The 23,859-nt window shown below is 54.3% G+C and overlaps 8 protein-coding genes across 8 annotated transcripts; 3 read left to right on the top strand and 5 right to left on the bottom strand.

The window, feature by feature from the left end:
• Positions 1-855: 855 nt before the first annotated feature.
• Positions 856-2,655, bottom strand: BDZ99DRAFT_476430 (uncharacterized protein; the record flags this gene model as incomplete). The annotated part of the gene is made up of 2 exons (XM_033722056.1): positions 856-1,505; positions 1,557-2,655. 2 exons carry the CDS (start codon positions 2,653-2,655, stop codon positions 856-858), a joined length of 1,749 nt encoding a protein of 582 aa, XP_033577211.1.
• Positions 2,656-3,298: 643 nt separating this feature from the next.
• BDZ99DRAFT_476429 (uncharacterized protein) lies at positions 3,299-3,915 on the bottom strand (the record flags this gene model as incomplete). Its single annotated transcript, XM_033722055.1, has 3 exons — positions 3,299-3,381; positions 3,421-3,458; positions 3,509-3,915. The coding sequence occupies 3 exons, from the start codon at positions 3,913-3,915 to the stop codon at positions 3,299-3,301; spliced, it is 528 nt and encodes a 175-aa protein (XP_033577210.1).
• A 917-nt stretch (positions 3,916-4,832) lies between these two features.
• On the bottom strand, positions 4,833-8,582 carry BDZ99DRAFT_563084 (P-loop containing nucleoside triphosphate hydrolase protein; the record flags this gene model as incomplete). The annotated part of the gene is made up of 7 exons (XM_033727357.1): positions 8,397-8,582; positions 8,076-8,321; positions 6,212-8,024; positions 6,096-6,164; positions 5,911-6,038; positions 5,250-5,860; positions 4,833-5,202 (listed from the first exon to the last, which is right to left on the bottom strand). Exons 1-7 carry the CDS (start codon positions 8,541-8,543, stop codon positions 4,833-4,835), a joined length of 3,384 nt encoding a protein of 1,127 aa, XP_033577209.1. The 5' UTR covers positions 8,544-8,582.
• A 239-nt stretch (positions 8,583-8,821) lies between these two features.
• BDZ99DRAFT_462839 (fumarate hydratase) lies at positions 8,822-10,670 on the bottom strand. Its single transcript, XM_033719942.1, has 3 exons — positions 10,145-10,670; positions 9,073-10,090; positions 8,822-9,021 (listed from the first exon to the last, which is right to left on the bottom strand). Exons 1-3 carry the CDS (start codon positions 10,344-10,346, stop codon positions 8,835-8,837), a joined length of 1,407 nt encoding a protein of 468 aa, XP_033577208.1. The 5' UTR covers positions 10,347-10,670; the 3' UTR covers positions 8,822-8,834.
• A 928-nt stretch (positions 10,671-11,598) lies between these two features.
• Positions 11,599-13,699, top strand: BDZ99DRAFT_308021 (uncharacterized protein). Its single transcript, XM_033714244.1, has 2 exons — positions 11,599-13,526; positions 13,606-13,699. Exon 1 carries the CDS (start codon positions 11,837-11,839, stop codon positions 13,424-13,426), a length of 1,590 nt encoding a protein of 529 aa, XP_033577207.1. The 5' UTR covers positions 11,599-11,836; the 3' UTR covers positions 13,427-13,526; positions 13,606-13,699.
• Positions 13,700-14,896: 1,197 nt separating this feature from the next.
• Positions 14,897-16,601, top strand: BDZ99DRAFT_570843 (uncharacterized protein). The gene is made up of 2 exons (XM_033728035.1): positions 14,897-16,028; positions 16,082-16,601. The coding sequence occupies exons 1-2, from the start codon at positions 14,963-14,965 to the stop codon at positions 16,117-16,119; spliced, it is 1,104 nt and encodes a 367-aa protein (XP_033577206.1). The 5' UTR covers positions 14,897-14,962; the 3' UTR covers positions 16,120-16,601.
• A 1,206-nt stretch (positions 16,602-17,807) lies between these two features.
• BDZ99DRAFT_462838 (uncharacterized protein) lies at positions 17,808-19,725 on the top strand. The gene has a single exon (XM_033719941.1). The coding sequence runs from the start codon at positions 17,828-17,830 to the stop codon at positions 19,559-19,561; it is 1,734 nt and encodes a 577-aa protein (XP_033577205.1). The 5' UTR covers positions 17,808-17,827; the 3' UTR covers positions 19,562-19,725.
• A 1,011-nt stretch (positions 19,726-20,736) lies between these two features.
• BDZ99DRAFT_570842 (uncharacterized protein) lies at positions 20,737-23,744 on the bottom strand (the record flags this gene model as incomplete). The annotated part of the gene is made up of 3 exons (XM_033728034.1): positions 20,737-22,971; positions 23,041-23,428; positions 23,479-23,744. 3 exons carry the CDS (start codon positions 23,742-23,744, stop codon positions 20,737-20,739), a joined length of 2,889 nt encoding a protein of 962 aa, XP_033577204.1.
• Between the last annotated feature and the right edge of the window lie 115 nt (positions 23,745-23,859).

Genomic DNA, 23,859 nt, shown 5'->3' with positions numbered 1-23,859 from the left:
CTTGTCCCGGGATCAGAGCCGGCCTGATTCATGGTCTCCAGGATTTTACGTCGCGGTGTTGAATTTTAAGGGTGTTAGGGGCCGTCAGATAGTGCTGCCCTGGTATACAAATGTGAGTGTCTTGTCACTGAAGCAGAGCCTGATTCATGGGCTCCAGAATTTGACATCTTGGTCAATTTTTTTTAAGGGTGTCGGGGGCAGTCAGGCGGTGGTGCGCTAGTATATACATATCATTGTCCTGTCACTGAGTGAGAGCCGGCCTGATTTGTGATCTCTAGAATTTGACATCCTGGTCGGATTTATCTGAGGGTGTCGGGGGCAGTCAGACGGTGGTGAACGGATAAGCACGTTTTAGTTCACATTACTGATTTAGAGCTAAGCGCAGTAAGAATAGGTATATTGATGCTTTTTGGTGGTGACTGAATACCAGAGAAAGAATTCCACAACTTTTCAGGTTCTGTTGGGGTCGCAGGGGGAGTCGAGGCCGCAAAGACCCTCGCAGAGGATTTCGGATATAAAGCTGATTTGAAGGGGAAAGAAACATGAGAGAATAAGAGTGCTTTTACCGCCCCATTAGAGCATTCCGGCTGATGGAGAGTTCAAATTGCACGCCTATTGCCTCGCTTTTGGCTTGGGAATAACCGCGGAGGGGACCTGTACGTCTGGAACCTCCATTTTGACACCATTCTTGTCGGTCGCAAATGTTGCGAGAAGCTTTTCGGATGTTTGCATCCCGTGCTTCAGATTCGAAGTCCATTTATTTCCCATGAAGTTTTTCAAACGATTGAGCTCCCAAGCCATGTCATCAGGGGCCATTCCACCACTTTTTAGCATTTCGAAGACCCGAACGAGGCGCTACGCTACCAGGTGAAGATAAGTATCCTTCTTGCCGGCGACTTTTTGCAGCTCTGAGACTACCGTCTGGAGTCCTTCGATGTCCTTGGAGGCTCGGTCAAAGGCCTTTTGCTGCGCTTTGATTTCAGATTCAAGTTTCTTGACGTCCTTCTCCAACTTCTTGGATTCGTCAAGCGATTCTTGCCTGGCGACCTTCAGCTTCTCTATCTTTCCATCCCTTTTGTTGATCTCGTCCGCCAGTTTATCCGTCATCTTTTGCAATTCTTTCTTCCTTCTCTCAATCTCGCGGTTTTTCTCCCGTACATCTCCTTCCAACCGTCTCACGTCTGATTTAGAGTCCTTCTCTTTCAGAGCCTGCTTGTAATCATGCAAGCGGGCGTTGGCACCCTCCAACTTGCGTTCAGTGTCTTCTAAGGCTTTATGCACGTTCGTACTGTCCTTAGCTGCCTGTAAGAGACGTTGTCGATCTATGTTGCCCTTGATAAGGCCTTTGACAACATCTTCAGTGGTCAGATCCAAAGTCGGTCGAGGCTTCCTTATGTAGGATTGGGCACGATCATGAGGGGATGCCGACCGCTTTCTGTTGTAGCTGGCTTGCCTCTGGAGGGTCAGCATTCTGGGTTCGGGTATGCGCATGTCGTCGTCTAGATCTGATTACGGTGTTAGTTCCGTGATACTTTTAGGAGGAATCATGCACTTACAGCGATCCAATCCACTTGGCTCATCCGGTGTCTCGTCCATCGTCTCGCCGTCCACATCGCTAGGCTGGTCGTCGTGTTGATATTCTGAAGACTGAAAATTGGTCCAGGGCATTTGTTCCTCCTCAGTATCATTTGACGATTGGGCATACTTCGAGATTCGACTTTTCAAGGCATTTTCTTCCTCTGATCTGCGCTGGCTTGCATGGCGGTGGTGTTGCCTGGCATCATGCACCCTCCTGATTCCATTTTGGACGGAATCATCGTCCGACTCCTCCACGAATGGAAGTGGTTTCTGGGACGAAGTATTCGGAGATGCCTCGAACAATTGAGTGCCAAGGAAGCCTTTGGAGGAATTCGACCCTGTTTCAGCACTGGGACGCCACTGTCCGGAGCGTCCCCGAGGGGTCATCGAGGCAAAACCGGATGTACCGTACCTTAGACGTAAACTCTCTCTCACGTCCTCACCGATAACTCCTTGTGCCAAACCCATGCTTGAGGGCCTCCTGGACTCCGCAGACCCGGATGCGCCGGCATCAACAGTCGGCATCACCTGAGGTGCCGAGATGTTAGCGGAGACATTTTCATCTTTCGGCTTTTCTTGATCAAACTGTGTACTGTCGCTTGGTACCGTCTGGGGGGTCTCAGAAGGGTAACCGCCCTCAAAATCCTCTTGCTTCACTTCTTCAATTTCGGCATTCCCGCTGTTCTTGTCGTCTGGCATCGTGGTATCCATGCGGTGAATTGGATCGGTTTGCCAGGGAAGATGATAATCACTGTAGATGCTGGGGCGTTTGGCTGGACGGAAGCGACCTCGCGGTGCCTCAGATCGCAGTAAGACGGGACGTAACGCTGGAGAAGAGTGTGGCACGTGAGGCGGCTCAGAGTGCTGCCTGAGCACTGGCGCCGGCCATGACGAATGGCTTGTGGGTACCAACGGCTGCGACTGTGGGGGGTCCTCCGGCAGGGCATCTGGATTACCCATGTGTGCCGACGGTTGACACTGTAGGGGGTCCTCCGGCAGGGTACCTAAGTTGTCGTCCATGTGTACTGACAGGTGCGGTTGTGGGGGATCCTCCGGCAGGATATCCGGGTCTTCCATGGCTAGAATTATGATGGGTGTCACTAGGGTGCTTTATGCTTGAGAGCGGTGAGGTGATAGAAATGACTGGCCGAGGAGATGAGTAATGTAATCTGCACAACTTCGCCTGCCGCCGCTTGAGGTGGCCCAGCAGGGTATTAGGTCGGTCAAAATGATAGATTTGGATGAGGTGAAGAGTCCTGAAAGTGCACCAAGACCCGTCTGACAGCCTCAAAGCAGCGAGAGGAGATTAGCGGTGGAGAAGGTGACTCAGGTGAGTCGTGGGCAGTGGAAGAAGTGAGTGGACGAGAGAAGAAGTTAGATGGAAGAGGAAGGGTGGATGAGACGTGGAAGACTGAAGGAGGAGAGTGGTGTTTGGAGACAGAGGAGTCTCCTCAAATCGAGCCCAGATATAGCTGACGAAGGAAATGATACGAAGCAGTCAGTAGATAGGGAGAACTCCCCTAGACACTAGCTGAAAGGTAGGTGAGTCGTAGAGACCTCGAGGCTCTTCAGTCTCGTAATCATACTTTTGGAACGAAGATCTAGTATGGGCACGTAAATCTACATCTACTTCCGACGATACTACCACATCCTTCAGCTTGCTTCACACCACCGCCCTCAAACTAATCCCCCACCTTAATCGTCATGCGCCGATACGACCTCAACCCGCAGTAATCGGAATAGGCCCCGATATCCCCATCTCACCCCCCTGCTGACACCACACCCCCGTCTCCGGCGCATACGCTATACACGTAAGATAGCTATCCTGATCCGTCCACTCACTATTCGAGGAGATATGCCTACTCCCCTTCATCGTTGCCCTATCCAACCCAGTTAGCAACATCCCTCATATTCCAACATCCACACTCACCTCACTTCCCTCTCCCTCACAACGCTCAAATTGAAGTTATACATCGCCCACTTCGACTCAGCCCCCTCCGTTTTCTTGACCTTGAACTTAACTACACTCCCATCCACTCGCCTCTCGCACACCGTGTACGCCGTCGGCGTGCCGGGCTCCTGGAACGTCGCGGCGCAGGAAGAGGTCGTGTTGTCTGGGAAAGCGAGCGTGAAGGAAAGGGTTGTATTAAAGTTGACGCCCGGGGGCCATTCGCCGCCGGGGAGGCCAGAGTCGTCGCCCATGAAGTGGGCCGTGAAAGCTGAGATATGCCAGATTTCGGACTTGGATGCAGTGTTGGGAGTGGAGCGGGGGTTGATGGGGTTACCAAGTGTAGGCAGGATGAGGAGGGAGGAGAGGAGTGGGTAGAGGAGTTGCATCGTGTGAAGATTCGATCTAACTCGGGCCTTGGGATTCGAGATGGAAAAAAATCAATGAAGCCCACAACGTTGTTAGAGAAGTTTTGACAACACGAATACAATAGATGAAAGGGAAATGAATCAGCGCGATCGCTCTTTATAACCCCTCGACGCGGAATAGGAGGTACAACTCTTCCCCTTCAAGAGCATGCCGATGCCGTGCCATGGTCACTCTCCTGCCACCGTAGAAATAATTTCAGACCTGACGGTTCCACGAAACCCGTTCTTTACGTGGTACAGAGCGGTTTGTGGGACGTGAGGTTGTATCACCAATAGAAGCTTGCTTAGCCGTAACGACGGTAAGCCTACCGACCCAGGGGGGCAGCACGCGGAGCACGATCCTCCCGGCCGGAGCTACCTGCGAGCCTGCCGGCGGTGCCGAGTGCCTTTGGTCATAGTGCAATGTGGGTACGATGATTGGCTTGCCTCTGTTAGCTTAGACGAGATTTTCAGTGAATTTGCCCCGCTCATACCTGAACCGGGGCTCGTCCGACTCGTACGGTGCATGGCTCGATCGGGACAATATACTACACATGCTGTAGGTGGCTTTGAGGGGAGTCTATTGAGGCAAAGCACCAATTGGCTGTATCACATCAGCATCGCATTCATGGAGGAAGTGGTGAACATGTTAGCTGATGTTCGATCAGCTGAGGACCTAGTATGTATCTCGATTCTGCCGTGTCCCTACCTTTACGCCCTCGCCGAAAGTTAACAAACATGCTCTGTAGTACGGCATAGTCGACACCGAGACACTCGCGCCTTCCTGTACTGTAGCATATCCACCTTTAGACCAACCGAATATGTAAAGCGGAATCCTCCAAGCCCATCAAAACACAAGATTGAGAATACCCATGAGGATCACCCAGCCATGCGTTACATCAAGCCCGCCCCTTGACCCTCATCGCGATTTCTAGCAAGCTCGGGAAGTCTAGATCGTTGTAATCTTCAGGCATGTACTCGCCACTGGCAATGCAGTGGACTTTCATCTTGGGGTGGAACTTAAGACCGTTGAGAAGCTTTGGTGTGATGAGGAAATATTGGCTCGTGCGCTCCTGGCACGCAATGTCTACCATGCGCTCATGGACCATGCGTTCGTTGCGAGGGTCCATACCTTGGTTGATCTCGTCGACGACGCGGAAAGGCGATCGGGCCATGTCTTGCAGGGCCATAAGGTAGAAGATCGTCGAAACGGCACGTTCTCCACCAGACTGGCGATGGGAATCTAGAATGGCCAGCTCCTCATTCTCGCTGTTTTCGTTAGTGGAGTTCGAGACTTGGAGTGGAAGTTCACATACCGAAATCTGACTAGGATTTCGATGGCCCACTGATCGAAGTCCTCGTGCTTGTCAATTTGAACCTGACCAGCACATCCAATCTTCTTAAAGTTCCTTGAGAAGCCATCGCTGATTCGCTCGACGAGAGCGTCAACCTGCGGTTCCCATTCCGCCCTGATTTCGGTTATTTCATTCTGTATCTGTTCAAGCTCTGCATTCAGATCACTGAGTTTCGCTTCCGTTATCTCGATTTCCTGAGCACGCTTTTCGTACTCAGCCAGGGCGCGAGGATTTCCATCCGTCATAAGTTCCAGCCTAGTCATCACGGATTCAATCTCCGAGTTGAGCTCCTCCATTGTTTCGATCGCGGAGTGTGTTTCATGAAACTCCGCCTCCTCTACAGTACGATTGTGGTGGACTTGTTCACATTTCCGGGCCAATTTCTTCGCTTTCTCAATAAGATCTTTAGCCTTCGCGGTGATGTCTGCTTCAGCCTGGCGGGTTTCTTCTATCATCTGGAGGACGTGCTTGTTTTCCGCGGCAACCGCCTCGAATTCAGAAGATGCTTCGATATAGAGAATCTCAGCATCCATCAGGGCAACGCAAGCGATGCGCAGATTCTCGATTGCATTCTGTATCCGGTAAGTGCCATATCCATATACACTAACGATGCAAGACTTACAGCGTAGTCAAGCACAAGCTGGCCCTTCTCGAGTTGCAGATCTTGTATCTCGGCTCTGAGTGTTGCGATGCGTTGCCTGAGTTCCGCTCTCTCTGTTTCGATGCGGCTCTTCTCAGCCTCGGCGTCAGCTGCGTTTATGGCTGGTTAGCAAATACCCAAGAACGCACGAGCAGCGTGAGACTAACCTAGCTGATCAGGAACAAGCCTGAAATTGCTTAGGAGTTTCTGTCGTTCGTCTTTCTCCTTTCGGAGTGCTTCCTACGTATGTTTAGTATGTCGAACTGCAAAATACGTTCCGCACATACCGTTTCCTGCATGAGTTTCTTTCTCTCATCGTTCTTAGGCAGCAACCTCTGTCTCAACTCTTCAAAACTATTCCTTTCTGTCTCCGCCTGGATTTCAATCTCGCCAATTTTAGCTTTGATGTCCCTCTCGGCCCCTGCATCAATGGGTTGGTCTGTCCAGTAAGTTGCTTTGTGGATTGGCCGAACCATAATCGACACGGCGTCGGATCCATAATCCTTCCTATGCAGAATCCGAAACGACTTCTGGCCTGCTACCCATGTTTGGATGGGGCTATTGCGGATTTTCTCGAACTGCTCGTTAGTGTCGCGCTGACGCGTGACAGCAGTCCTATGAAGGTTGGCATTTTCGCAGAGCATGGACAGTACAGGCTCAGGGCCCTCAACCAAGTTAATGAGCCAAGCCTCAAGGCCATAGCCGGCCAGGTCGTCGTTGGGGATAGGATGTTCCCATTGACCAATTCCACGAGTTGCCATCCGAATGTTTATATCGTGTAGATTCATCCTGCCAAGTAATTCGTTTTGTAAAGTCGCCATATCTTTCTTGCTTGAGCAAGTGAATGAGCAGAATTCGCCTTTCGAAATCATAGATTCGATGGCATCTGCGTATCGGGGGTCTTTGATACTGCATGTGACGATAGGAGGCCCATATATCTCGCCTTCAAAGTGATTGCCGTTCTCTTGAACCCAAGTCCACGCTTTGGCTGTGTCTGGCGATAAAGTTCTTAGTTTGTTGGTTTGCTGTCCACTTTGCGATTTGAGTTCTTCAAGCTCTTTCTCGAGTTGCTTTTTCCTAGGCCCTAGCTCCGTGACTCGCTGGCGGATTTCTCCTTGCTCCTCTCTTCCTGCTCTGATCGCGTCCTCTAAGTCCTTCTGCAGGCGTTCCTTATCTCGTATCTTCTTATTGAACTCAAGAGCATCAAATGGTGCGGGCTCTTCTTCCAATAGTCCTTTGAGGCGAGTGATGTTCCTTTCGTGAGTGACAATTTTTTTCTTATTTCCGTCATCACTTCTCTTCTCCGCTTCGATCTTGGCTTCGATTTCTTTGATCTTTTCCTCTTTGGCCTGCAGCTTCTGTGTGTATCCATCGGCGGATAATTCTGTCGCCCGAACTGCACTCTTTCGGCTGGCGAGTACGTCCTTGATCTGGTCTCGATAGGCCTGCTTCGCGTTGGTAGCCCTCATGGATGGCCCAGCCTCCCGTTGAAGCCGGATGAGATTCGCCTTGGCCTCTTTCTTGGCCTGCTTCGCCTCTTCGGCTTCAGCTTTTGCCTGGCGGTACTCAATGAATGGTCTCATGGACTTCAATGCGTTTTCCTGTGTAAGAAGAGACTGTCGCTCTTTCAAGCGCTCCACATCCGCTCTCTGCGCGTTCTGTCGGGCCAAGAGACCGTTTAGAGTATCCTGTCTGGTTTTTTGGTCAACCTGACCCCTTTTCTGGGTCTGTCGGAACTCTATAAGCTTCCCATGCATCTTGACAACCTCATCCGAAGCAACAGCTTGCTGTGTCGCCCTCAGCTTTTCCACTGGAGTCATTTGGGCAAATTCGACGACGCGATCTTGCGGAAGAAATTGGCAGAGGTTGTCGATCTGGATTGAAAAGGACCTCGCAAGTTCGACGACTTGCTTTTGCGTGCATGCTCGTCCGTTGAGAAAGAAGTTTCCTTTCTTTTGACCCTCTCTCTTGATCACTGTGCGAATAACAGGATTCTTGCCCTTGGTTTGACGGCCACCTGCTAATTCAATCTCAATCTCAGCTTCGCGAGCACCGTGTTTGATATATTCGACTATGTCCTTTGCCCTTCCAAGATTCTAAATCGAATTAACATCACCGAGCTCATGACCAGTTGCTCTTGTACATACCGATGCGGACCATCCCAGCCCCAAGCAGATCGCACAAACGAGAGTACTCTTGCCCGTTCCATTTGGCCCAATTATCATGTTCAGACTAGGTCCAGGGAGGAATTCCGCAGCCGTGTAAGTGACAAAATTTGTGAGGGTGATTCGCACGATGGAGCCGGGCTGGTGAGGATCAAGGGTGTAGTCTCCGTTGCCGTTGGCTTGGGGCTGGTTACGATAGCTGTCTGGGAGAACAGGGCTTTCAGATTCCTATGCGGGGTTAGCTCTTGGAAAGAACTGAATAATACCGTGACAGCTCTTCTGCCTCTTGTGAACTCAACGTACCTCTGAGAGCGCGTCATCATCAAGCCGTGCACGTTTACTTCCGCCCGAACGCATCGAGGACGAGCTGGCGGCGCTGTCGGACACATTTTCATCCTCGGACTCGTCAGGGTCGCGAGTACGACGCCGCGACGTGGTGAGGCCGGGCATGGTGCACTGCTGGCGTTGGTGATGAGGTTGAGGTGCAGTTCAGGAGGGTTTAGGTGAGGGGGTCCAATGCGATTTCCGCAAGGCATGGAGACGCGTAGAACACGCTAGCACGCTAAGCGTCCAAGGCACGTGACTGATACACTGGTCCCAAATCATCCCCTATCTGACCTCAATCCTCACATTCGATGCAGCTTGACACGTTGATTAGGTGAAATATGTTCTTGTGTGACTACACTACAATGCATCTACTTATTACAGGCACAAATCTACTTGACATCACATGTTTCCCATTCACTTCTTCTCTTTCGGTGCAATCATTAACTCTGGCCGCACGTACTTATCGAAGTCCTCCGAGCTAAGCGCCTTTAGCTCCATCGCGCTTTCTTTCAGCGTCGTGCCCTTCTTGTGGGCATTCTTGGCAACCTTCGAAGCCATATCGTAGCCGATGATGGGGTTGAGGCAAGTGACTAGCATGAGACTGGGGGTTCGTTAGAAAAGGGTTATTTGAGGAGACGACGGGAGTAGTTACCTCTCATGTAGCAGAGCTCCGATCCTTTTCTCGTCGGCCTCCATGTCCGCGACTAGGTTCTTCTCAAAGCTCTGCATACCGTCTGCTAAAAGTCTTGCGCTGTGCAGCAGATTCCTGATCATCACTGGCTTGAAGACGTTGAGCTCGAAATTTCCTTGGGATCCAGCAAACGTAACGGCTGCGTGATTGCCAAACACTTGCGTACATAGCATAGTCATGGACTCGCACTGGGTTGGGTTGACCTTTCCGGGCATGATGGATGAGCCGGGTTCATTCTCTGGCAGTTTCAGCTCTCCAAGACCACATCGAGGCCCAGACCCGAGGAATCGAATGTCTTGAGCGATCTTAAACAGGGACACAGCGAGGGTATTCAGCTGTCCGGACGCTTCCACAATAGCGTCGTGAGCAGCTAGCGCCTCGAACTTGTTTGGTGCCGTCACAAAGTCATGTCCCGTCATTTTGCTGACTTCGGTTGCAATCGCCTCATCGAATCCCTTGAAGGTGTTGAGACCAGTGCCAACAGCGGTACCTCCTTGCGCAAGCATCTTTAGACGTGGGAGCGCCGTCTGGACTCTCTCAACGCCATATTCCAACTGTGTGACATATCCAGAAAACTCCTGGCCCAAAGTCAACGGCGTCGCGTCTTGCAGATGTGTGCGTCCGATCTTAATAATATGTTCGAATTGCTGGCTCTTCTTGTGGAGTGCATCGCGCAGGCTCTTGAGAGCGGGAATAAGCTGCTCCTCGAGTTCAAGAACGGCTGCAATGTGCATAACGGTAGGGAAGGTATCGTTGGAAGATGCAGACATGTTGACGTGGTCGTTTGGATGTACAGGTTTCTTGGAACCCATCTGGCCACCTAGTATCTCAATGGCGCGGTTCGAAATGACTTCGTTGGCGTTCATGTTCGATTGCGTGCCGGAGCCGGTCTGCCAGACGACGAGCGGGAAGTGGTCGACAAGCTTGAGAGAAGCGACCTCCTCAGCAGCTTGTTGGATTGCCTTGCCTATGGTGGGGTCTTGGATATACCTTCAATTAGCCTAGCATCTCCTGACGGTGTTTCCATGCCTACCCAGTCCGAACTTCATATTCACCGTCGCGGCCGCGCCCTTGAGGATTCCAAAGGCCCGAACAATCGGTGGAGGCATGCGGTCCTGGGGCTGGTTGATCTTGAAGTTCTCCAGCGACCGCTCCGTTTGCGCGCCCCAGTACTTGTCGGAGGGCACCTGGACCACCCCAAAGGCGTCCGATTCGGCTCTTGTGGACGAGGCCATTCTGGAGCTGGTTACGAAGGTTCGCGAGGTAGCACAGAAGATGGAGGGATTTGCGGAACAGCGGAGGACAGCGGCTGATGATATTGAAGTCGGTCTGCAAGTTGCCGTCAAGGGTCGTTGCGAGCGGATTAATAGCATAGGTGTGCAGCTAGATCTGGCATGTGGAAGTGGGATAGCTGGGCGGAGGAGCCCCTCGGCAGGCCGGAGCTTTGTTGCAGCGGACCGAAGCATTTCTGTCTCGATTAAGCCAATGCAGAGGGAACTTTGCAAATAGAAGGATTGTGACGCGGGCAGGCGACGTCCGCGAGCGCAGTCTTGATTGTATGCACTGCTGCGATGAAGCCGCTCCCGAACCCTCTCGGGATGCAGCAAAAAAAACACTCGGGCGCGCGGAGAGTCCCGGAGCGGCAAGGCTCTAAGCAGCAATGCGGCTGCGGCTGCCAAGCGCGGCAGGAGGCGTGAGGCTTTCGAGCGTCGAGGCCAATGCTGCGGGCGGGTATGCGCAATTAGATAGGCTAAGAATCTGCTTCACGGTAGATCCCTCTGGCCAGGGCTCGAACACGTTATAATTGCGCGTCTTCAGCGTCTTGGACCACGGAAATGCACTCGTAGGCGGGCGGTGGCGGGCGGTAGCGGACTACACCAGCTCTCTAGCTGCGAGCAATGCACTGAGCATGGCCTCCCTCGCAGATATAAATTGCTCCCTCGCCGCCAGACGCTGTCGACGGCCGCAGTCGTGGAGCATTGCCTGCCTGGCCTCGAAGGTGAGTCTGCAGCCCGATTGTGCGCCCTGAGGCACGCGGCACGGCGACTTGGTGCCATAGTCTTGATGGTGAATGGCCAGCCTGCATCCCTTCGCCTGAGACGGGCGAAACCAAGCGGCCAGAACAGACGCATAGCTCTATCGGAGGTCAGCACCGCCTGGACAACGGGGCCTGACGGTGCTGCAGCTCTGCTGGCGCAGATTGGAGGCCTCTGCAGTGTCGGCACAGTGAGTCGTGCGTTCCCATTCATGCGCGTGTGACTATGTGTGATGTCGCTCGCTCAGCCTTACGCCCCTCTTCCTCGAGCCTCCCTACTTAACCCCATTGTCTGCCCCCAGTCTCATATCTACTCCTCCGCTGCTGCTGGCTGCCAGAACACTGTGCTCGACCGCCCGCAGGCACCACGGACTCCGTCACCGCCGAAGGGAAAGCAGGCGAGTGCGGCCCGGGCCTCGTTGAGACAGTCCCAGAGGTTGCGGGGAGCGACAGCACTCGCCCCGTTCATCAACAAACCGACATTCATTTGGCCAGCGCCTTTCCGGTGAAGCCGCCCGCTCGCTCTGGTTGCCGCCTCCGACGGTGGCCACGCTCGTTACTAACCTCACGACACGAGTCCTACCCCTCGCTCCAACCTCAGTCCACGTTCCCTCGCAGACCTCCCCACCACCCGGAACAGCTCCTTTGCAGCCGTCACCAACGGGCAGCCTTGCTCTCCAGACAGCGAATATGTCGGGCCTCCCGACTCACGATCAGGCGCCTGGCCGTGCTCCGCGTCCCAGCACGACTGCTCCATCTACCTCCGCCGGAGCTGCTCCAGGTCACGAGATGCCAGTCTGGATGACGCCCGAACAGCACCAGCTGCTTCAGCCTCAGTATTCCGGGCGTAGCAACTCGTCTCAGCCGCAGAGGTTCGGTAGACCGACAGCATACGCGCCTCCAGCTCACCCCACTCCGCTGGACTTCTTGGCCATGAGCGGACATCAGCCTCCTTTCCCTCCTCCGAATTTCCCGTATCCTGATAGTTATCGGCCCTCCATGTTCCTGCCGCCCAACTATCCCCAGGCACCGCACAATGACGGTTTCTACCCTTTCGGTCTTCCGCACCCCCAGTATGCTCTTCCTCACTTTGCGCCGTCTCCGTTCATGACACCGGAGCACGACTTATCTCGACCACCAGCCAGCAGAGATGGATATGACCGTGGTAACTCAGCCGGCTCACAGAATGCTCAAAATTGGAACCTGAGAGAGCGAGCTCGTTCAAATAGCCAGAGATCCAACACGGGAACTCCTGACGACCGACGGCACAATGTCAGCGATGAGGCGAGATCGAGATTTTCGTCACACCGATACAGCAATCTCACGAGGCACAGCCGACCTTCTCTTCCACCAGCTACCTCGGAGGAACCTAACTCGCGTGCCGATTCGCGTGAGCTTGCAATGCAACGACGGCGAGAAATGACCAGATTGCGAAGAGACAGCGAAGACCTCGACGCAACTTCCCCACGACAGCGCCATGTCAGCATGGGGGGAGTACCAACGCCGCAATCACAGCGACAAGACCAGTTATCAGGACTAGAATTATTCTCCTCAGACTCTTCAGAGGATAGCCTGGACTTCGACGGCATCCTTAGGCGCGGGATATCTTCACGACGCGAAGAGCTTGAAAGAATGCGACGTGACATCGGACGACTCGATGCAATGCGAGATCGCGACATCGGAGGTCTCGACGCACTGCGCGAACGACGGGGAATCTTGGCTGCACGCCAGAGGGCCGCCGCAGACCCTCCTACTATATCCGAGGCACAGATCAGTAGCTTCAAATCAGGACTGAAGAGGATGGTCCTGAGTGATCTCCCAGAAGGTGCTGACACAGAGTGCGAGATCTGTGTCAAAGAGTACTCCCAGAAGTCGGTCACTGCATGCGAGGACGAGGAGGTTGCAGTTGAGCTGCCCTGCAAGCATGTCTTTGGAGAAGATTGCCTGAACAACTGGTGCAACACTTGCAAGATCGAGAAGAGGTCGATCACCTGCCCCAAATGCCGCAAGGTTTTGGTAGAACCGCCTCCGAGATTCGCTTCCAGAGGGCGATTGCCGATCAGATACGGGGCAAACCCACCACCATCTACTGCGGCAGATTGGATCAGACATCTGGATAACGAGGAGAACAACCACTTGCGGATTGCGTTGCCTCCTCGCACTATCGAGCGCTTGCGAACGAATCTCACCGCGCTTGGTGATGCACCAGTAGGTGTAGTTCGGTTGGAAGGCATGCTTGTTGAGGCGGTTGGTGAAGCGATGGCTCAGGGCCGACGCTAGGGATGCTAGGGCGACCACAACAACACGCAGAACACCTCAATCCAGTCGATTTATGTTGGTGGGCTGTCTAAAGTGTGACGCGGCAAAGAACATCGGGGATGTAGGAACCATCCACTTGTCGGTTGCCAACGAGCAATCAACCCCCAAAGTCAAGTTTTCTATAGACTAACTGCCTCGAGCTTACTCCTGACTCCCCCAGCCCCGACAGACAGAAATGGGCCATTCACTGTACTCCTCGGAATTCCAGGCCTGAAGCATATATGTACACTATACTCCCGGACTCACGGCATATGAAATAGAAGAAAATGCCTTGACATAAGTACGAAGGCAGAGAGGTGACTGCTTGTGACTACTATCTTTGTCTGGCTCTGTTTGAAGGGCTACAAGAATGGTTCAAAAATCTGGACAAAATGGGAGTTCATAAGTCTGAGCATGGGAGGAAATTGCTAGGTCAGCGTTTGTGAAGCATGCGAGGAGCTGTGAACATGCCGTCTTGGCCAGAGTCCTGGAAGCAACTTAAAGTCCTACTGGCAGTGAAAGAAAATTCACACAGAATAGATGCAGTCTTGAGCAGCAATCAATATACTGTCTACTTGAATACTCTATCGACCGGTTTTTGGTGAACTGACAGACAGCATGAGGGCACTAACATTGACGCTCGGGGCGCGCCAGGATCCACTAGGTATTTTTAGGGGCGTGATAAACGACGGCTGCTCGCCTTGCAGTCCGGTCTCGAATCCGTGCATGAGCTTGGCACTCTTCAGCCCTCCTCGCGCGACTCCTCTCCTGTTGCGTTGTCCGCTGCCTCGCTGCTGTCTTTTTGCGTATTCTCGCGTGTTCTGCTCTCCATGATACGCCTTTGTTGAATTCTTGGAAGTCTCTCTGCTGTACTACTCCTATTCATACCCCTGCTGTACCACAGCGTCAGCGATCGCGACCAGGACGGCGCGCAGACTTACTGGGAGGCCTTAGCCGCCCTTTGCTGTGTAGACACCTAATCATAATGCAGCCGTATGGAAATCCTGGCCAGCAAGGAGGTTACCAACGGCCAGGAAGCACAACATCATTTGCAGGACAGCCAGCTCCCCCACCAGCATACGGAGGTAAGGCATCAGCTCTCCTGGGCGTAACTGGCAGACCACCTGCTAACAAGCTATGTAGCGCCTCAAGGCTTCCAGTCCTCGACATCCCCTGCTGTGAATCAGAGTCAGTGGGCTCCTCCCACGCAAAGCCCGCCCCCAATGCAGCAGCAATGGAATCAACCTCCTGCCCGACAGGCGTGGGGTCAGAACCCGCAAGCACCGCAGCAAGCTCCGCACCAGCAACAGCAACAGCCAACTGGAGGCTATAATCCAGGGACGTATGGAACAATGCCAGGGGGTTATACGCAGTCTGCTCAGGGCGTGATTCCAGTAAGCAACCCCATAATGATGAGAGTAGAGTAGATAGCTAACAAGCTATCCACTGCAGCCTCAAAATCAGCCGCAGGGCAACCCCCCTCCACCGCCACCGAAACCTGGCCAATTTCAGGGAGGCATGCAACAGCAGCCACCGCAGCAACAACAGAACACTCAGAACTGGAACCAGCAGCCGGCATACAACATGCAACCACCTGCTCAGAACTTCCAAGCACAAGCCCAGCCTACGCAGTTCAATCAGCAAGGTCAACAGGGTGGATATCCCGGCCAGCAACCACAGCATGGTGGAGTACCAAGCCAGCCTGCTCCACCACATTCCTACAATACAGCCGCCCCTCCTCCGCCTTCTGCTACCCCTGGAGGGTCATATTTCCCACCCTCTGCGAACAGACCAACCTCAATATACGGCTCAACCCCATCAGGGACTTATTCTACTCCCCAGTCTGCGGTCTCTCAAAACCCGCCTCAGACAGTACTGAGCCCAGACGAGCAGCATCCCACTTACATCCCCCCATCTCTCACTGGGCAAGGTGTTCAATCGTATATGCCTGCCAATACGAACCCTCTACCCGGCGTTTACGTACCACCGCCTCCGGATATTCCAGCTTGGAGTCAAGCGCAGCATCTCCCAGGGCAGGGGGGCGGTAAGAAATTCAAATATACGAAGCCGAACCCGCAACCTCAGTTTCAGCCAGGAGTTCCACAGGGCATTCAAGGTGGCGTGGGATTCCAACAGCCTATGCAACAACCAGGGCAGCAATTTCAACCTCAGCAGCCAATGCCGACTCAACAAGGTCAACAAGGCTTCAATCAGCCTGTTCAAAATCAATTCCAACAACCACCACAACAACTCGGCCAGCAGATTCAGTCGCCGCCTCAGCAGCAACAGTTCGGTCAGCAAGTGCAGTCGCCGCCTCAAGGCCAACAATACGGGCATCCCACGCAACAAGGCCAGCTCCAACATAACCCTCAGCAACCCCAGCAGTTTCAACAAAGTGCGATTCAACAGCCTGGGCAACAATTTCCACCACAAGCAGCAAACGCTTGGAACGCACAACAGCAGGGCGTAGGCCAGGGGTATGGGGCCCAGAACGTACCTCAGCAACCGCCAATTCCGGCACCATACGGCAATGTCTCTCAACCAGCCCCCCAGCAGGACTGGCAAACTCAAGGACAGCAGCAAGGTGGGCAAGACCAATCCATCCAAGCCCCGAAGCCTGTTCATGGTCAATTACAGGCACAGGCTACGCAGCACCTTTTCAACGCCCATACTGAGCAGAGCCCTCCTGTCTCCCACAACGATCCTGTTTCGCCGATACACCAGAAGCGAAACAGCGTGTTCGGGTCGGGGCAGGGTGGTGGCGCTCTGGGCCGGACGGACTCGATCAGCTCGATTATGAGCAAGAAGCCGGCGTCGCACAGCAGCAAGACGGGCACGCCAGTACAGAGATGGCCATCGCCACCTGCACCCACTGTTGCGGCTTCTGCATTAGGCATGGGAGGGCCATCTGACTGGGAGCACTTTGGATCTGCAGACGATGAGATTGATGATGAGGAGATATTCGGTGCGAAGGGTAAGGAGGAGCTGCATCATGTGGATAGCGTGGAGCTTCCCACCGCTCCATCCCCTCCGTTAGCGGCCACTGGCTCTGCTGTCAGTGTGGATGAATGGCCGACTCCGCCGGCGCCCGCTCCGCTGAATGTTAACCGTCCTTCATCAGGCTTCCAGCATAACGTTTCAGGTAGTCGCGAGCACTATGATCCCACGCCGCCACCTAAAGCTCCCGATATTCCCTTGCCACATGGCCCGAATATGCATGAGGCACCCGCACAGAAATCGCCGGACACTGCGAGGTCGTCACATCAATGGCCAGCGGTGCAGGAACAACCATTCCGTCAACATATTGAGACTGCTCCTGCGCAAGTCATTGTCATGGATGATGGAGGCTGGGCAGCACCTAATGAGCCGTCTGTAAAGAGACCCGCTTCACCTCCAGCCGCTGTCATTGTCATGGATGACGGGGGTTGGGGCCAGGCTCCGCCTGCGAGATCTCAAGGCACAAAAGAGCCCGAGGGCAGTTTTGTTATGGATGATGGTGGATGGGGTTCTGCTCAAACAGCATCGTCATCCAGAGGACCAGACAGTCAGCATACGGAGCTCCAGGACAAGCTCGCACAAGTTACCGCGGAGAGGGACAGACTCTCTCAGGATAGTGTCAAACTTTCCCAAATCACTGAAGAGAGGAACAAACTAGCCCAGGACAATATCCAACTTGCTCAAGTCACCGCGGAGAGAGATAGACTCGCTCAGGAAAACAGCCGGCTTGCACAAGTTGCCGAAGAGAGGGATAGGCTCGCCCAAGAGAACAGCCGACTTGTTCAAGAGAAAAGCCACGACGAGCATCCCAAGCAAATCCAACCACCTACCGCACGCGACCTCATCTCGGACATCGATCCTTGGTATGCTGGGTCTCTGGAGAGATACATTGCAATGCTTCGCCACGAGGCTGCCGCAATGGATATAGAGGACAAGAAAAAGGTGCTCACGGAGTTCCTCGCTGCGGAATCTCAAATTCGGGGCATTGAGTACTATCGTGCTCCCCCTACACCCTTGGCGCCTCTTCAGTCAGAATCCGGCCTAGTACCTAAACCACTAGAGCGGAAGATGACTATTCCAATTCCGTCAGAGTCGTTCTCCATGGAGCCTGCTCCCGAAGAGTATAGCCCCGGTGGACGACCAATCTTGAGGCGAAAACCTACACTACAATCCAACCCATCCAACGTCTCTACCGAGCAATCTTTCGGCATGCCGTCTAGACCCGAGGAGAGGGCCCCTATCAGGGAGTTCCAGCAGGGTCCACCGTCTCCAATTAAGACCAAGATGGATAGCGCACCTAGGCGAACAGACAGTCCTGGTAATCGAGGCTACCTGCCCTTCAGTATGGCTGGTGGTGGGAGCGAGCCCTCAAACCAGTCAACCACGATGTTGACCCCCACGAGCTCCACCGGGGACGAGTTCAGTAAGGCGATGCAAACTCCCGAGCAGCCTATGGAACCACCACAGCAGCTGCCTCTACTCCAACAGCAACCACAGCCGCAATATAAGCCGTATTCGCCAGGAGAGAACATTGTCTCGTCTGCAACTGCGGCGATTCAGGATCACAGTATTCACCGTCAATCGCTTTCCTACACCGATCACCGTCAATCCATGTCCTTCGGCGTAGCTCCACTGCAAGTTTCACGCAACAAAGGAGACGAGATCTTCTTCAATGAGCCACAGCAGCCAGAGCCAAGTTCTAAACCATCTTCTAGGCCCATAACCTCATCCTCCCATGACGAATCCTTCTCCGACCACGCCATCGACGTCCCCGCCCCACTGAATCTATCAGGGGCTCCTTCCACCACCGCATCTACCCCAGGCCCAACTCCGGCGCCAGTACCCACCTCTTCATCCGGCCTCGCAACCCTCTCCTCCCTCCTCCCCAAATCCCTCTCCCCGCCCTCTTCCCATCCTGCCATCACCAACCTCCAAAACCTCCTCTCCTCCCACCCAGCCGACTTCACCTTCCTCACCTCCCTAACCACCACCTACGAGTCCGCCGCCACAAAACTCCGCGGCACCCTCGACCGCGAGCGTCGCGCGCGCCAGGAGGAAAGCGAGGCCCGCACCGACCAGCTCTTCAACGACAACGAGATCTCGTACGCGGACATCGGCTCGCTGGAGGACGACTTCAAGGCCGAGGAAGCGCGGCGGAAAGCCAAGGAGGACCGCGAGGAGTACGCGCGCTTCGTCGAGGGCGTGTTCGACAAGGGGTACGAGCAGCTGCAGGAGGGCGTGCGCGGGCTCATGGGCGGGCTCGGGGAGTGCGAGAAGCTGCTCGAGACGAGCGTCGCGGGCATCGAGGCGCTGGAAACGAGGGACGTGGCGGCGGCTTCTCCGCCGCCGCCGACGCTGATGGTGATTGAGGTACTGCGGAAGTTCTATGAGGCGGTGGAGCTGCGGCATGAACGGATTACGCAGTTGGTCGCGGAGCGGGATAGGCGATATAAGAAGACGGAGATCACGCCGCTGTATGCGGCGGGGAATATCGCGAAGATGAAGAGTGTGGAGCGGCATTTTGAGAATGCGGAGAGGCAGGCTGTGCTAAGGGCGAAGAGCGAGCGTGCAGATAGGGTTGCGGATTTGGTCAGGGAGATTGAGGAGGCGGTTGTGAGGTCTGTGGGCGCGAATCAGGGCGTCAGGGATGAGATTGTGGCGGTGCTTGGTAAGATCTCGCCCAATGAGGTGCAGGCGGAGAATGGCGTCGCGGTTGTGAGGCTTGCGGATCAGGTGCTTAAGGCGTTGGAGCAGAGTTCGAAGGATCTGATGACGACGTTTAATGAGGTTGAGCTTGTGCTTAACGGGGCGGTTATTGAGGCCGAGATTGCGGCGGCGAAGGCAGAGAATTTGGGGGCTGAGAAGGAGAAGCCCAGGGTGGCTGGGCTGGAGCAAGAATTCAAGGAGGGCGAGGAGCGGCTGAAGGGTGAGCTGGTACGCAGGCTAGGTGTGCTGGAAGAGGATCTTCGGGAGGGAGAGGCCCTTATCAAAGACAGGTTGGCAGGAGCTGGCACACAAGGTGGCACACCGGGGGCTGCGCCGCCGTCCAACGAAGAGGCGGTAAAGGCTGCTAGGCTTAAGGCAGCGCTTGAGGAGGCCAAGAGGAGGAATGGGCACTGAGTATCTGTTGCTAATACCGTTTGGATTTCGGGTTGGGTTAGTGCGTTGAAGCGTTCTGGGGGCGTACTGGGATATGTCATTTGCGCGGTCTGATTTCGAATGTGGAGACCTTTACATCCTGCGTATTCATTAATCGATAGGCAAGAGTGCCTCCCATATTTCTACCGATACCTCAAACTTGAAGGGTGACTTGATGTGAATTGAAGGGCTGCGGAGCACCACGCTGGTGGTCTGGTTTCGAGTGTCTAAACTTTGACATCCGAGAAGTTTACGGGCAGATAGGCGTGAAGGGCCACAGAGGCGCTACTGCCCTCGTAGTATTAGAGAACAAGAGGTGTAATATAGGAGGCGTAGGAGTTTTCCTGGTTCCACGGGATGTTAATAGACGAGGGTCCAATCTCGAGTTTGCAAGTGTTTACATTCTTGTTTTTTATAGAGTTGGTTAGGCGTGAGGGTCTATAAAGGTGTTCGTGACCGCGCACAGAGGAGGAAGAAGTTGAATGATTTAGGAGGAGTAGAAAATTACTCTTCCCGTTGCACAGTCTTAGATAAGGTTCTGGTTTCAAGGGTGCAAAACTTTTACATCCTATTTTTTTTTTCAAGAGCGAAAGGGTGTGAGGGTCTACAGGCGTGTTACTGCGCTCGTAGGCGTAAGGAAGAGGTAGGACGATTTAGAGGATATAGGAAACGGCGGCATTTAGGGTGGAACTGTGGGGACTTTTAACGGAAGCGAAATGCAAAGGTAACTACGAGTAGGCCTAGAGAAAGAGCGAAAGTGTCGACGTTACGGGTGCTTTATTAGGCGGAAAAGGGGCTATAATTAGGAACACAAGGGGCGGAAAGGGGGCCCTAACGTGAAGGTCTAGAGACGAAAAGGTCCAAAGAAGGAGCGAAAGAGGATACGTTATAGGCTATTAATTAGGCACTTTTCACCCCAAGATAGGAGAGTTTAAGGGTTTAAGATTAGGCGGTAAAGGGGCCTCTGGGGAGGTAAAACTGGCAGGTGGAGTCACGCATGAGGAGCAACATGATCAAGAAAGAGAAAGTCTATTATTACAAGAAGTTTTGGCCGCCTTGGCCGCTTCCGCCGTATTAAAGGCCCGTAGGCCCACATTTTCGTTCCCATTAATCACCAAAGTAGGCCCCCACGGCCTCTCTGGCCCCCCAGCCACCCCCTAAGCCTCCCTTTCCCCGGCCCACAGTTCCCCCAACCCCTCCCCCTTCTTCCCCTTCTTCCCCCACTTCTTCCGCCTCTCCCCCAGGCTCTTCCACGCCGCGTCCTCTGCCTCGCCACCCGCGAGGGGCGACGGCGCCCGGTTCACTGCCCCCGCCGCCCCCGGAGCGCCAGCGGTCGCCTGGGCCGTCAAAGACGACCCAATCGACGTAGCGTCCGGTGGCGGCGATGCCACGACGGGTCGGTACCGTGAAGCTAAGCCTATGTTAGAACGTTCAGATGGAGCGATAGACGGGGCATAGCCACCGCCGTTTTGTGAAGAAAAGCCAAGGAAAGGGGATGTGAATCCGCTGTCAAGTGATACGTTACCTGTTTGCGGGGCTCGAGGCTGCGGATTAGGGGTAGAGGTTGTGCGGTTTGGCCCGTACGGGCGCGCCGCGGAGACGTTAGAAGCAACCGACTGCGGGCGCAGTTGGTTCGGGTTTTGAGCGCGATTTGGAGCCAAGAATCCATTCGTCTGGAATGCGTACGGATTTGCGGGCTGTGGCTGGCCTCCTAGGTTCATTTGTCCCATTTGGCCTACCAAAGCAGCCTGCTGTTGCTGTTGCATCAGCATCTGCTGTGCCATCATGAACGCCATTTGGAACTCTGCGCCGCCGCCGGGCTGCCCTCCCATTGGCATCTGAGGCATCATAGGGAACGGCTGTTGTGGCTGGAATTGTTGTGGCTGGAATTGCTGTTGCTGGAATTGCTGCTGCTGAGATCCCCACGGTGGCTGCATCATTGACGACATGGTCTGCGTACGGGGCATCTGTTGGTGGAGAGTGTCGCCATACCCAAAGTGCTTATGTCCAGGGCTTCCTCGCCGAATGGCCTTGGCTCGCTCCTCGGCCTGGATCACATCCATGTAGCTCATGTTGGTGCTTCCCCCGTAAGCAGAAGGCGGACCTGTTGACGAACGCGGGCCTGGTAGAGGATTGCCCCCGCCAAGGTGGAATGACTGACGGTCTGTGGGAATTTCGACGCGGAAAGGGTCTAAAGGCAGGTTTCGAGCAAAGACTGGTACGCTAGATCGAGCTTGTCCGTTGCCCAAGGCACCAGCAGAAGCTGGGCGCTCTGCGATGCCGGTGTATGAAGGTGTGTAGTTTGCTGGTTGGGTCGGCGGGCGACCTTGTGAAGGAAATCCATGAGCTTTGAGGATTCCGAGAGGCATATCGGCGTTCTCGTCCCAGTCGTCATGGAGGGACATGTGTGCAGGGAAACCCGAAGAAGGAATTGTGCCAGCCTGGCTCGCTGGGCGCGCGCTATCGTTGCCAACAGTGCGTCTCATAACCTCACGACTTGCCGCAAGCTGTGCTTCTTGTCTACGGCGCAGTTCTCGTTGGGCCTGATGGCGTTCTTCCTCATCTTCATCTTCGTACTCGTTCTCCTCCTCACTGCTGTCGTCTTGAGGGGGGGGCCTGGAATTCGCGAGCTTCTGCTCCCTCCGAAAGTCTTCAGCTCGCATGACGCGCCTAGGAGGCTCGCTTTCCGCAAATCGTCGGGCTGCGTTGACGGAGGATATGGTTGCTGCGTCAAACAAGGGCGTGTCTTCATCATCGGTGCCGACGGCAGGTGAAGAGTTCAGAGGAACAGACTCCATTCGGGCACCGTCGACAAGCGAATGGCCCTGTGCACGCGGTGTTGCGTTGTTCGAGGCGGACCGAGATGAAGAAGGCGTCTGCAGTGTGTTCGAGGAAGAAGCGGATGTGGAGATGGCTTGGCGCGGAGTGAGCGACGTGGAGAGCGGCTGTCGGGTAGCTGCGGACGTTGAAAGTGGTTCACGCAGCGGTTCGCGGGCAGTGGCTGAGGCTGCGGGCATTGGGGCTTTACCCTTTCCTTTTGAGAAATGGTTTGTTGAGCCTACCGCGTTGTATTTGGCACCTCCGCGGTTAGACATTCCCCCGTAGAGAGTCTCGGTGGTGTCTGGCTCGCTAGCCGCAGCGGCCTGCTGAGATGGCGATGGCGTCCTTAAATGTGCGTGCGGAGGTACAGGAGGCGGGGACATCTCCGAATCGGTGGGAGAAAGGATGAGTCGCTCGGCAGAGTCCCTACTATCCCAAGACGTTGGAGCAGGGTCGACGTGGAGAGATCTCTCCACATTCACAGGCTCCTGCTGAAATCGTTGTCTGCCAGCGAGCAGGGATCGGCCGGGCGTAGTAAGAGTCGACTCGTGTGCGGCAGATCTGGCATTGCTCTATTCACACATTAGCTTCCGTAATTATCCATCGCGCCAGGGTTGGGATGGAATGACGTCTACACTTACAGATTTCGGCTGCGACTCTAACGATTCAAACATGTTATCAAACTCGCTCGAAAAGCTGCTGGCCGAGGGTGGCAGACTGGCCTCAACACGCGGAGCAATAGCTGTACTAGCATAGCTCGACTGCGTCTGAGATCTCTCGCGGAACTGAGCGGTTGGGCGCTCTATGTTGCTGGACTTCGGAGGAACTTGAGGACCGCCTTGGCCTCCCCAAGTATGTGATGACCGTAGTGCAGAATGATTGGGCGATGTATGTGGGTGAGTGTTGGCGAACATGTTGTCGTCGTCTGCGGAGGGAAGTGTTGAGCTGGAGCTATGCCGAGCTGACTGTGAAGAGGTGTCGTACACGCGCGAAAGCGCGGAGTTGGCGGCACTACTTCCGTTGCTACCCCTGCGTCAGTTTTAGTAGAAAGACATAGAAAGGGACATTGTCTGGCGTACCTCTGTCCACCGGGAGATTCATCCTCGAAGGAATGCTGTCGACGATTCGCGGAGCCGGGAGGCTTATTGCCGCCACCGCTGAATCTGCTGAAGAGTCCCTTTTTCTGTTGTGCCTTCTCTTGCTCTGCTGCTCTAGCTGCAGCTTGAGCCTCAACCTCTGCTCGATCTAATGTGCGGAACGTTCCATGAGACGAGGCACCGGCGTCGGTGCTTGCCTCCAACTCGTTTCCGGTGGACTTCCGACGCAGGAAACTAGTGACCGGCATGATGTGGTGTGGTGTAATTGAATGCAACGCTTTTCCCACGCTAACTTATGCACCGCTGACAAGAGGAAATGCCCAGTAAGGAATTATCCAATGCTCATGACAACCAAAGGGAAAG

The sequence above is a fragment of the Mytilinidion resinicola genome (assembly GCF_010093595.1).
Source record: "Mytilinidion resinicola strain CBS 304.34 unplaced genomic scaffold BDZ99scaffold_9, whole genome shotgun sequence".
NCBI classification, from domain to species: Eukaryota; Fungi; Ascomycota; class Dothideomycetes; order Mytilinidiales; family Mytilinidiaceae; genus Mytilinidion; species Mytilinidion resinicola.
This window is presented reverse-complemented; position numbering and strand designations above follow the sequence as displayed.